General features: G+C 42.6%; 1 protein-coding gene across 1 annotated transcript; it reads right to left on the minus strand.

Moving 5' to 3' along the window:
• Positions 1 to 246: 246 nt before the first annotated feature.
• On the minus strand, positions 247 to 11,317 carry LOC147113948 (stanniocalcin-2-like). Its single transcript, XM_085995396.1, has 4 exons — positions 10,865 to 11,317; positions 9,478 to 9,620; positions 8,974 to 9,185; positions 247 to 2,775 (listed from the first exon to the last, which is right to left on the minus strand). Exons 1-4 carry the CDS (start codon positions 11,022 to 11,024, stop codon positions 2,364 to 2,366), a joined length of 927 nt encoding a protein of 308 aa, XP_085851522.1. The 5' UTR covers positions 11,025 to 11,317; the 3' UTR covers positions 247 to 2,363.
• Positions 11,318 to 12,561: the final 1,244 nt, after the last annotated feature.

Raw genomic sequence — 12,561 nt, forward strand, 5'->3', positions numbered from 1 at the left:
TAGAATTGTCACATTTTAGAATATTTCATTTAACTCTTGGGTTTTTCATCATAATTAAGTTGTGCTTCATAACAAATTTCCAGACTTGAAGAATATTTAATTTAACTCTGGCTGTATAGCACCAAGTTTTATGGAAGTGATTGTGCTGTAAATTATGTAACTGATCAGAACAAGGAATTACTGTCACCTTTTTAAGTACATAAGGTGCACAGTGAAAATGTTTAACCACCAGCTGAGGTGCAGAAGTACTTTCAACTGTAATTTTACATTTATTGTTTTCTCTTTACAATATATTGTTCACAAAGACAGGGTGACTATACACTTTTCACAAAATAGCAGTAACTTTAACAGGAAGAGTACAGAGGCATGCAGAAAACATTCCAAATAAATCAAAACATGGCTGTCGATGACAGACTAAGAACAAAATACAATAAAGTAATCCTCACATCAAATGAAGGAGCTAATCTAATAATGGAAGACAGTGGTTACATCATTTTACAATAAGGATTATATTGTATGACTTATCATCAGGTGTGCCTTATAAGGTAGTGAAACAGAACTGTGAGGTAGCAGGCTGCACTCTAATCAAGTGAAAGGGGATCAAGTTCCTATTTTGAGGACTCTTTGGGCTTTATATATTTTTATTTATGAAAAGCCCAAGCATTTCTCACAATTTTATAAGGAACATTAACCACTGCTAATGGTCTATTAGCCCCTAAACTATTTATATATTGTCAGGCTTTTAAATGAATATTCTAGGTTGATCTACATTTTGAATGGGGTGTCAAGTAGATTCCTTTAGAAAATGAAACAAAAAAGAACCATTTTAGGGTAACTTGTAAAATTTACTAAACAAGGGCAATGCAAACTGAGTTATCTTGTGGCATTTTCTGGGAAGGTGTGCTCAAACCATGCACATGCCTAGAAACAGGTTTACTTACTTCCTGCAGAAACTTGATTACATCAATTATTAGCAACTGATAACATGGATTTCATCTTTGTGATTAAAGTACATTGTGTAGCAAGTTAAACTTACAGGGGTTTTATATCTGGACATTGTATTGGATAGTATGGTTTTGCATATCTGATCAGATCATCAAAACCTATTGTCTTGATCATTTGAATGTGAAATAAAGTTTTCTACTGTCAAGTCAAACTGTTACACGGTTCTTACTATGGGCACCACTATCGAAAGATTCATCTTTTAAGACTGTCCTAAAATGGTCATATTGGATGGTTCACATATACTGGATGGACACTGATAGGCATAGATACATTGGGTACCAGTTGTTGCACATCAACCACCTGATCTTATTCAAAAGTGGTTATCTTTCTATGGCCATTTGTGGTAGGACAGAAGGAAACAGTGTGGCATTAGATGACAGATTGTAGCAAATAAGTGTATCTTAAGTGGGCTATACTAACTAAGCAAAAACTAAAGCAAGATTGCTTAAAAAAAATTGTGATCAGAAGGAAGATTTTTTTTATCAGAAGATGATTTTGCAATGTAAATTGAAAAAATATATTGATGTGTGCATTTATACATATAATAATGAAAGTTTGGTGACAATATTAATTTAATGCTACACAATATATATTTTTTTCTAATTTACTAATCATTGGTATGATTTTGCCAGTATCATATTTCTGAGACAGAAAGGATAACTTCACTAAATAATTAGCAGATAATGTGATTTAATGGTATTCTAGTTAAAACTATCAATAAAGATGCAATTTTTGTTAGACTTGAATAAGGTGTTTAATAAATAAAGAATTAACAACTACCAATAAAATTATAGAATGATATAAAATTACAATGTTGCATAGGAAAACTCACTAGTGGTATGAATATGTACAACACAGGAAATGAAATAGTTTAATTTATCCAACAGGTACATTGTTGATACAGAAACTACAATAAATAGTAATGTTAAATATTTACAATATAGAATAAATGTAATCAGTAGACGAACATGTAGACCTTCACAACAAACTTTGCCTTGTACAAAATTACCCAAGAAATATCAAATGATAAAGATTTTATCCTGAAATAAAGAAGGTGTTCTGATTTTGTTTTTAAATTAAAAAGGAAACTTACATGCATGCTGAGGTGGCTTGTTGAGTGAGACAATTGATATAATGTTAAGTTTCAAGTACAGTAATTATGGGATATATGTTGCACAGCATTCTAGGATTGTAGTTTTTTTAAAAAATTTAAGTGAAGTAGGGAAACTGACTGCTGAGACGAACTACAATTCCCAGAATATTTTGCAAGCCACACAAATCCCATTCTAGGGTGTATGTGTTGGAATGTCCATAATATGGAAATGGGTGCATGGAAAGTCCTTACGACTAAAGGCCTTTCATCTTCTGATATCTGACAACTCAATGGCATCACCAATATGAGCATGTTCCTCGGTTATTCGCCGTGAAGCCTGACCAGCACCTCGGGCACGTGCATGGGCGTTCGGGTGAACTTTTCCACTTTTCTCCTTTTCTCCTTTAGGGCTCCTAGCATTCTCCCTGTCATTCTCAAGATAGTTTATATCTGCTCTACCCTTGTGGCCCTTACGGTTATCCCCTTGTTTTTTGTCAGGAGCTGCCGTTGTCGGGGTGACTTGATCAGCCTGTTTGCGAGAAGAGCAGGAATCCTCTTGCAAGATCTGTCTTAGAAATTCAAGGTTCTGTCCAAATCGGGATCTCACACTTTTCTTTACGGCTTCCACAACGTCTTCATGACAACGGAATAGAGCCTTTATAAACTCCAGGTATGACCTTTTTTTTGAAAAAACAATACAATGATATATGAGTATCTGTTCAATTTTCTAATATAAATACTCTCCACACTAGGAAATGGAGGATTTTAGGAGACTGAACTTGTTTATTACACATAGTTTTTCTTTTAATTGTAGAGATTAAAATGGTCCTGGTTGAACAAAATTCAACATAAACATTATGGCCTAGAAATTGGCCTGAGGCGCCCAAGCGGCGCAAAGTTCGCCTGGGCGCTGGAATTTGCGCCGTGATCGCCGCATTAGCGATTGCCGCAAATTCAGTTGAAGTGCCCCTAGAGGGAGACAGGGTGCGGTTCGAGGCGCTCCGCGTCCCTCTTAGGGTGCTGAAAGTGAATTTCGCAGCGCTACGTGCCGCAGCGCCATACGCTGCGGCACGGCACGCTGCGGTACTGCAGGCCTTCCTCCCACTGTTAAGGGGGAGGGGCCTGCAACAGCGCGAGCCCCGATCGCGAGTGCCGGCAAAAGAGCCCGGCACCAAGGAGAAGTGCCGGGCTCTCGGGAAACAGCTGGCAATGCCGCAGGGGGGGCGACCAGGAGGCCGGGGACGGAGATGCTGGCAGGCGGCCGCCGAAAAAGCGGCCACCCCGCACCTCCACCTTAACTTGCGCCTCTGCCGGCGCAGCAAGGCCCCGTGAACCAGGCGCGGGTAGCGAACGGCGCTACAGCGGTGTTCGCTACCAAATATCGCGATCGGGGCGTGAATGGGGCGCTGCGCACACCGATGACGTCATCGGTGGCGGCGCAGTGCAAAAGGCTAACGCCACCATTAGCGCCCCTGCTGAATATCGCGGGAGGCGCAGCCAGTGGCGCTACAGCCACCGACTGCCTCTTTAGGCGCTAACAGGTGGCGCTACTCACCCAATTTTTCCCCCTATATGTCATGTTTAAGTTGGTAAATCTATCATTTTCCATTGATTAACTGTGAATAAGCAGACTTTATAGCCCATTTATATATCTAATCTGGGTCAAGAAACAATATGTTGGATTTTTGAAAATTTACATTTTCAAAAGTAATCATAATTCAGTATAATGTAGTATTTCGGTAGAACATGAAAATAATAGGTAAATAACTAGGTTAACATCTCTGTTGCAAGGATTGTCAGAGGAATGATATACAAATACATTAAACATTTGTCCATTAATATCACCACAGTAATTTTTATCCTATGGGAATCCATCATATGTATCTTACTCAAGAGGCCATTCCTCATGTGTTAACATAGAGTGTTCGTGGATTATTTGAGTATAGAGGGTAGCATAATACTTCCTCAATTCAATGGCGGAATCATTCCTCCAATCATCATCCAACCCTATCCATTCTTATGCTAACGATTCCACTCTACCTCAAGTGCCTCCAGATCACATGGCTTCAGTGCACACAACCTCTAGCTTTCTAACAGTTCAGTGATTGAATCACAATGTTTTCATCTCCTCCATGCCCCAAGTGAAGCAATCTAAATCATATTTTTTTAATTCTTCAAAGACAATTTCTTTGGACTAGATTTTTCTGCCCATTCATAATCAACTTAATATCTATGAAATGTCTCTCAGAAGTCTAAACAACATTTATTAGCCTTACCTTTGATTATTCTACCCTTATTTCTTCTTTGTGTCAACATTTTTGGTCTCACTGTCTCCTCTAACCTCAATTTAGAAATTCTACATTTCTTTAATTTCTAAAGTTGCCTCCAAGCAGCTTTGTTTCCTCTTTCACACCAAATGCTTCTTTACTGCTGAGGAGCTCTCTATAAATGTATGACCAAGACTTCAATACTGCTTCTAAATCTGGGGTCTCTTCTAGGACCTCTCTCATACTACTGGACAAGATTCATGAAATAGCATCTCATTTGATAAGCAATCCCCTTTTCACCTTTAACCTCCAAACCCTCTACAGTGCAACTTTCCTTCTCTCTCTGTTTCTCTCTCTCTCTGTTCAATCAGCATCTCTCCTCTTCTCTCTAAGTTGAATATACCAATATATAGTTCTGATGAAGGGTCTTCGATCTGAAACGTTAACTCTGTTTCTCTCTCCATGGATGTTGCCTGGCCTGCTGAGTTTTTCCAGCGTTTTCTGTTGTTATTTTGGATTTCCAGCATCCGCAGTATTTTGCTATCACACCAATATATAGTCTTTCTCCTCCCTAACTCCCCCACCTTGAAATCCAGATTTATTGCAGTTTCCTAATCGAATTCATTCTTTTCCAAGATCCTAAACTTGGAACTTCTCATCTCCCTCAATATTTCTTTCTTTAATCTTTAGGCTTTTAAGACTCGAGGGGGCAATTTTCAACTTTGGGCAATGGTGTAAAATAGGTGAGATCAAATTAGCTGTCCATTATACATCACGCCTTATTTTCCTTTCCATTTAAGTCAATGAAGGGAAAATTGGAATGGCTGTAAATTGGGCGGCCAATTCGCTATCACCCATTTTACACCATCGCCCAAAGTTAAAACTACTCCCAAATTTTCAAAATGAAAGCTCCCCAATGTCATTCTGAGTAAAGGCCCAGTGTAGCGCTGAACCATACAAACCAGAAGGTCCCAGGTATGATCACCAGTCTAAGCTGCGTTAGCCTACAACTCAGGCATTACCTGGTTGCTACTTCTTGCTTTACCTCATTTTTTTTACTCTTATCAGCACTGGTGGTTTCTTGTACTTTTGAGCCTTGGCTTTTCACCTTGGTTTCTCAATTTAAAAATAACAACTGAGCTCTATCCTATCCTTAACAAATGTCCATACAAACATACATTTTCCATTTGAGAACACTGGAGTCAGTCACAAGCCTGAAGTACTATATTGTTGGATCCAAAATGGTGCCCCAGGGTGATTCAGCATCAACTGGGGATCATAACTTGGACGTTCTGATTTGTATGTTTCAGTATTACACAGGGCGATTGCTTGGGGGGCTCAATTTTGAAAGTGTTAACTAAATTTCACAAATTTAATTTCAAATAAAGTATAACATGTTAATATAGGAACATAAGAAATAGGAGCAGGAGTAGGCCATTTGGCAATTCGAGCCTGCTCTACCATTCAAAAAGATCATGGCTGATCTACCTCATCTCCACTTTCCAGCACTATCCCCATATCCCTTGAAATCCCTTAATATTCAAAAATCTATTGATCTCTGTCTTGAATATACTCAACGACTGAGCCTCCACAGCCCTCTGGGGTAGAGAATTCCAAAAATTCACCACCCTCTCAGTGAAGAAATTTCTCCTCATCTCAGTCCTAAAATGGCTGACCACTTATTCTGAGACTGTGACCCCTGGTTCTAGACTCCCCAGCCAGGGGAACCATCCTCCCTGCATCTACTCTGTCAAGCCCTGTAAGAATTTTGTATGTTTCAATGAGATCACCTCTCATTCTTCTAAACGCCAGAGAATATAGGCCTAGTCTATTCAATCTCTCCTCAAAAGACAATCCCCCCATCCCAGGAATCAGCCTGATGAACTCCCTCTATGGCAAGTATATCCTTCCTTAGGGAAGACCAAAACTGTACACAATACTCTAGGGCCTAGAAATTGGGTATAGCCCCGTTTGGGGCGCTAGTTCTGGCGAAGCGCAAAGCCTAGCGCCAGTTGCGATTTAGCACCACCTGGCGCGATATTGGGTCGTTGCGCCCCTGAGGGTGATTGCGGCACTAAATCAGGCGCTGCACGAGGCTCTTAAGGCGCTAACCCGGGGGCGCAACCCAATTTAGCGGCGGCGGGGCGCAGCACAGGTGCTTTCAATAATCACCTTCCCTGAGACACACTGGCGCCGGCCAGCTCTTAAAGGGGCAGGTCAATTGGCATCACCAGACACACTCACTGCCTTGTAGGCCTTCAAAGCGGTGGGAGCCTACCTGTGGCGCACCAGCCTAGCAAGAAATGGAAAGGGTGAGGCAGAGGGCGGAACGTCTCACTGATGGGGCATTTTGGTTGGCGCAGTGGAATCAAGGCCAAGGAAGATGGTCAGAATGTGATTTATGTTTTGGACAGTCTCCCGGGTGTGAGAGGCAGTTATGTGTCAGTGTATTAGTTTTGCTTTCTGTTGCCATAGCTTTCTCATGTTTGAAGGAACCACATTTTGTGTAATGAAACACTTTCTTCATTTACAATGGCCATGCCTGCTATTTACATGCATCTTGCCCTTCACAGGCTTGGGGGTATCAGACCGGTTCCATTCCTGTTCTTGGAATGGCAGCAAGCATTCCGTGAGAGGGGCCTAGAAGCTACTTCTGATCAGCCTCTGACGCGCAGCCTGAGAAGAGCCGCTCACGTAGAAGTTCAGGCCAGCTGGCATCTTCTCAGCCACCGACAGAGATGTCCTGCACCTTATCTGAGGCTGCAGATCTGGCTGAAGCAGCTGGCACAGCTCAGTCACCATCTCCTTTCTAAATCGCAGCCTTCTGACACACTGCTCCTCCGGCATGTTCATGTAGGAAAACTGCTGTCGGAAAACCCTGCCAACGTAAGTTCTGCTGTGGCGACGTCTGTTGGCCCTCATCCGTCTGGCCATGCCCGCCCCCCTCTCCCAGAGTCTCAGTGCCCTTTCCAGATGATTCAGCAGCAGGACGTTCCCCTCCAATGCCGCCCCCATAATAAGTGGCCACAGGAAGATTCCCTGTTGTCAAGGCTCACCAACAGCAAGGTGATGGTCAGAAGGCTGAAGATCGTCTGCCTGCGCTGGCTCAGTGGTCAAATGGCTCTCAGTGTGCAGCTCAGCAACTCTTTGGAGCTCTCGAGGAAGTTGTGCACCAAAAATGGCTGCCGCTTTTAAACCACACCAGTCCCCTTTAAATAACGCTCCTTCAGCCCGAGTGTGACTTGGTAAGGCCCAGGTAAGCTGTCACTATTAGCGCCAGGCGCTACGGAGGGGGGCGCCACTGAATTTCCAGTCCGGGGTGCCAAAAAGGCGTTGCACACTCAAATGACATCATAATCAGCCTGCGCCCATGAGCGGGCGCTAAGATTTAGCGCCGGTGCTAAATGCATGCTAAATATGGGGCGAGGCACTAGGCGCCTTGCACCCACCCGGAAATTGGCTAACGCCCCACTTCTCGGCCTCTTGAGGCGTTAATCAGTGGCGCAACCAACCAAATTTCTCCCCCTAGGTGTGGTCTCACCAGGGCCCTATATAATTGTAGTAAGACATCTTTACTCTTATACTCAAATCATCGTGTAATAAAAGCCAACATACCAGTTGCTTTCCTAATTGCTTGCTGTACCTGTATGTTACCTTTCAGTGATTCAGCTACATAATCTGTTACAGATTATTTTACTTGAACTGACTGCCTTTGTGATCCTACATATCTAACTTTACATATGGCAGTTGCAAAATAACCACTTATTTTTATTCAATTGTCTGTACTGACAAATAGACCAAAAGGTTGCAGTGCTTGCTTGTGGGATGAAGTTAAACAAAATATCCAACTTGCTGCAGATATTTTAATCTGCAAATGTTAGTCAAAATATAATTAATATATTCAAGAGGTTTTGATGATCAAAATAACTCCAAATCTTCTGGAAGGAAAACCTGACTGTGTCCTTCATATGTAATAAAACTCTAAAGTATCATAAGCTTAAGAACTCTTAAACATGATATAAAAATGAAGCATAGATTAGTTACAGCACACTCCATTGTATTCTCTTTACTTCTCATTTCAGCTTTCAATTTACTTCAGTGGGGAAAATGAGAACCCAATTTTCAATGACAGCAATGTGTGGTGCAAACTCATTCTTAGATCAACATTGCTTAACATTATTTATATATATTTTTTTCATTATGGCAATATCCTCCTACTATTAATGCCTTATGTTAACTATGGTCATTTTAGTGCAGCTGATTTTATCTCACTAAGTATAACTGGTAAACAATTTTTCTTTTTTTTAACAAACCCATATTTAAGATGTATAAACATACAAATCCATCTGTATCTATTACTTACAGGTCTAATAGTAAAAATGACAACCATTCTCTGACAGTCTGCTGAATGTGTTTCCCATGACCTTTTAAAGCACGTTAAATACTGTGTGTTTGCCTTATCTGTGCAGTCCTTGAGTAGAATACACAGAACAGTATTATTTTGCCCAGAAATATTTAGACAAGGCCATATATATGATGCAAGTCCTACTCTGTACGATTGTATGTTGCAGAGTAAGCAAATCATAGGCAACCTGCTTTACTACTTACCCTTTTGAAAGCAGATGTCGAATGTGAATCATCTCCACGACCACATTAATGTTCTCCTTGGCGGTGGAACAGAGGTCATGTTTGAGGTAGCACTCTTGCTGCAGCTGAGACACCATCTCCTGGATAGTGGAGCACTTACGACTGATGCAGCTAAATTTTATTCTCAGTCCATGAGCCATACACTTCAGAGTATCTTTAATAAAAGATTTGCCCTGGACAGATTTTAAGAATATAATTTGTAATATTGTTGTGAAAATACAGTTGCATTCATTTACACTAATAAAAGTTTAGGTTAGGTGTTTTGGGGGGGGGGGGGTGACAAGCCATACACTTCAGAGTAACTTTTATATAAAACATCACCTTGGACAGGTTTTAGGAATATAACTTGTAATATTGTTGCAAAGATACAGTTGCATTAATTTACACTAATCAATGTGTTTGGTGGGAGAGGAATTACAGGTTACCCTTTATTGATTTGGCTTTCTCCCTCTCTGGTTTCATTACCTGGGCATCAAACTTCCCAGCGTTGTGCAGGAAGGCCAAGCATATGTCATGTGGTCCATGGGTTTCGCAGGAGTTGTTTTCAAAACATTCAAAAACTCCACATCCAACGTCGCCAGTATTCACCAGGCAGTGTTGTATTTCAGCTAGAAACAGACGTGAAAAGGGGCCAACGATGAAAAAAACCTGGTATTTCAAACCATTTGGGACTACACTTCAAAAGTACTTTAATGGCTGTTAAGCGCTTCGGGATGGCCGGAGGCCATGAAAGGCGCTATATAAATGCAGGTGGAACTTTTTATTTATGCCCGGCTATATCAAATAATGAAGTGGAAATGTCGGAGGTGGCGTTTATCTCCGCTATAAACCTAATTTGCCGTGTGGGTGATCCGGATGTGTGTATCTGCCTTGTTAGCGGATGGAAAGTTTAGGGGACGTGATTGGGGCTTTGGTTGATCAAGAGTTATCTACCAAGCCTTTCGCCGTTTTTTTGTTGCGTGGGAAAATCTGCCTGGGCTCACATCTTCAAGCCATACGAACGATTTGTCTCCGCCGCTTTCGGTTGCCCCACATGTTACGAGTTCTCGCTGACCGAGGCACGGCTGCTCTGCCGGCAATGGACACTCGCGTCTCTTTGCTCTCTATGTTTCTGCCACTCTCACTCACACACAGTTGCCACCAGTTAACTCTTTAGAAACCTGTTTTAAGTTTCGTTGCACTTTTTTTTTCTTTTAAACGCCTACTTAGTTTCAGGCAAATAATTGTTTCTTTTTGGTTTCCGGAACCTGCGTTGCTGCTGCTTCTTCCTCCCTCCCAAAGCGTAAACGTGCAAGCCAGCACTCACCCTCCTCGCCACTGGTTCTCAAGGGGTTAATATGCTAACGAGGTGTGCGTGGCTGTCGACACGGAGTCTTCCCAATGTGATACAATGCAATCCGAGCACGGGACAATGGTCCATCGGAATTGCATCATGCTATACTCCACAGGCGTGCTTTACTACTTTGGGATGGGGTTTATAAATAATTTATCCCGGGTTACTTAAACTGCTAGTTTTTCCCCTTGTCAATTCGGCCACCGGAATCCTGAATACTGCGCTTGCATCACGTTCTCGTGATCATTTCACGTTTTAAACGGTGCCCACAGTCAATTTCAATTCCGTTTCAGTTCCGTTCATTTAGAGTTATACCAGGGTGAAAATCAAAAGTGAAGGCATATTTGAGACCGGTTCCAGATTTATTACGTGTCTCATTCAACAATTTTGCGATTGACTTCCATTTGCGAATATGGATAACCCAATCCTTATTAAATGTATTAATGATCCCAAGCACAAACAGAATAAGGCTGCACACTAACACCGCGCAGGCACTGTTTACCGTCTCGGACCACATACCTGTATTCTGTAGCGAAAGACGAGCTTTTTGCTGGTTGGTCAACTTGTCCCGTTCGTGGTGGTTTTCCGGTAAATCGGCCTCGTCCGTTCCAAGAACGAGATCAGGCCGTGTAAAAATCAGCAGGATTGTCAGTACACTCGCTAACATGACTGTGTACATAGCCGCGAGGGCTGGGGCCAGGAGCGACACGCGGTGCAGGAGAAACGCTTCTGACGGATCACACGAGCGGCTCTTTGCTTCAGTTGCGCACTGTATCTGACTCGAAATCGAGAGAGAAGGAGAGAGGGGGGTGACTAAATATACCAGAACCGTGGCCCCTGGCGTTTCTGTCACTTGAATGAAGGCAAGAAGCAGGTGTTGTCATTGGCTCGGGCCAATCAGGCGCTCAGAAACCTTGCCCAAGTTTGACAAATCAGGATGGGAGGCGCATGGCCAGGACTACGCGGATTCCACGCTGGGACCTTTGTGGGGAGAACTGCACGGTGATCCCGTCAACCTTCCGCACGCGTTTGTAATATCACAACAGGAGCACGTGCTACGATGTTTAAGCATCGTTCTAGCTCGCTTCCAGTAGCAGGAAGGATTATATGTGCTGTAAATCCACAGGCAGAATCCCTACCCCCAACCCAGTCAATGCGAGTTTGACGGCTCTTGGAACATAAAACTGGACTTCTTAAAGTGGCTCTGACTGTGTTCAGGTCCCGGCTTTATAATAGAATCATGCAGCACAGAAGGAGGCCATTCGGTTCATCGTGCTTGTGCCGACTCTTTGAAAGAGCTATCCAGTTTAGTCCCACTCCCCTGCTCTTTCCCCACAGCCCTGCAAATTTTTTCCCGCTTCCTTTTCAAGTATTTATCCAAATCTTTTTTGAAAGTTGCTATTGAATCTGCTTCCGCCAGCCTTTCGGGCAGTGCATTCCATGCTTTCACTGGTCCCTGTTACGTTAACCAACAAAGAATCTTCCCAGTCCCCCGTGTTATGGCTGTTTTAACTCTTGTGTAGGGCCGCTGTGTGCACCGGCAGTCGCGCACACACGGATCCCGCAGCGCCAGAGTGACAAAGGGACGAAAGCGGAATCTTTGTGCAGTTAAAGCCGCGCTGTCTCAGCGATGTGGCAGAACGTGACTATGCGCGAGTGTGCTACGAAGTTCTACCGCTCCGGCACGGTACCTGCGCTCTCCCGAAGTTTGCCCATTTATGTAACTGGTCACTTGCAGGCGGCATACTGCGAAAATGAGACGACTGTCAGCTTTTCTACTGCATTGGATTGAATGCATGGAGAGTGAAGACTATATTATTATATATACTGTATAATATATATACCTATCATGTATGTATACATATTTAGCATGTAGAGCATAAATGTAGTAACCTAAGAGCTGTTCCGGATATAGAAAAACAAAACCTAGCGAAATATGCGACAGGCTCTTGTATGAAGCCTGTGCTAAAAGGCAGCATCCTGTCCCACCCCATTTGTTCTGTACTTTGTAGTAAATGCCGCCAGGCTGAAACCATAGAGACGCGAGAGGCACTAGTAATTCCTGGCAGGAGTTACATCATTCATCCATCAACAGCTGCTCCATTCAGAGAACAGACAGAAAGGATTCTTCAGAGATCTGCAAAGCCGGCCATGTGACTGGGATGAAGGAAACATTTGTATACATTTCAGTCTGGGCACATGCCCTCTTGAACATA

The sequence above is a fragment of the Somniosus microcephalus genome, chromosome 8 (genome assembly GCF_052327205.1).
Source record: "Somniosus microcephalus isolate GS21.2 chromosome 8, FLI_Smic_1.0, whole genome shotgun sequence".
NCBI classification, from domain to species: domain Eukaryota; kingdom Metazoa; phylum Chordata; class Chondrichthyes; order Squaliformes; family Somniosidae; genus Somniosus; species Somniosus microcephalus.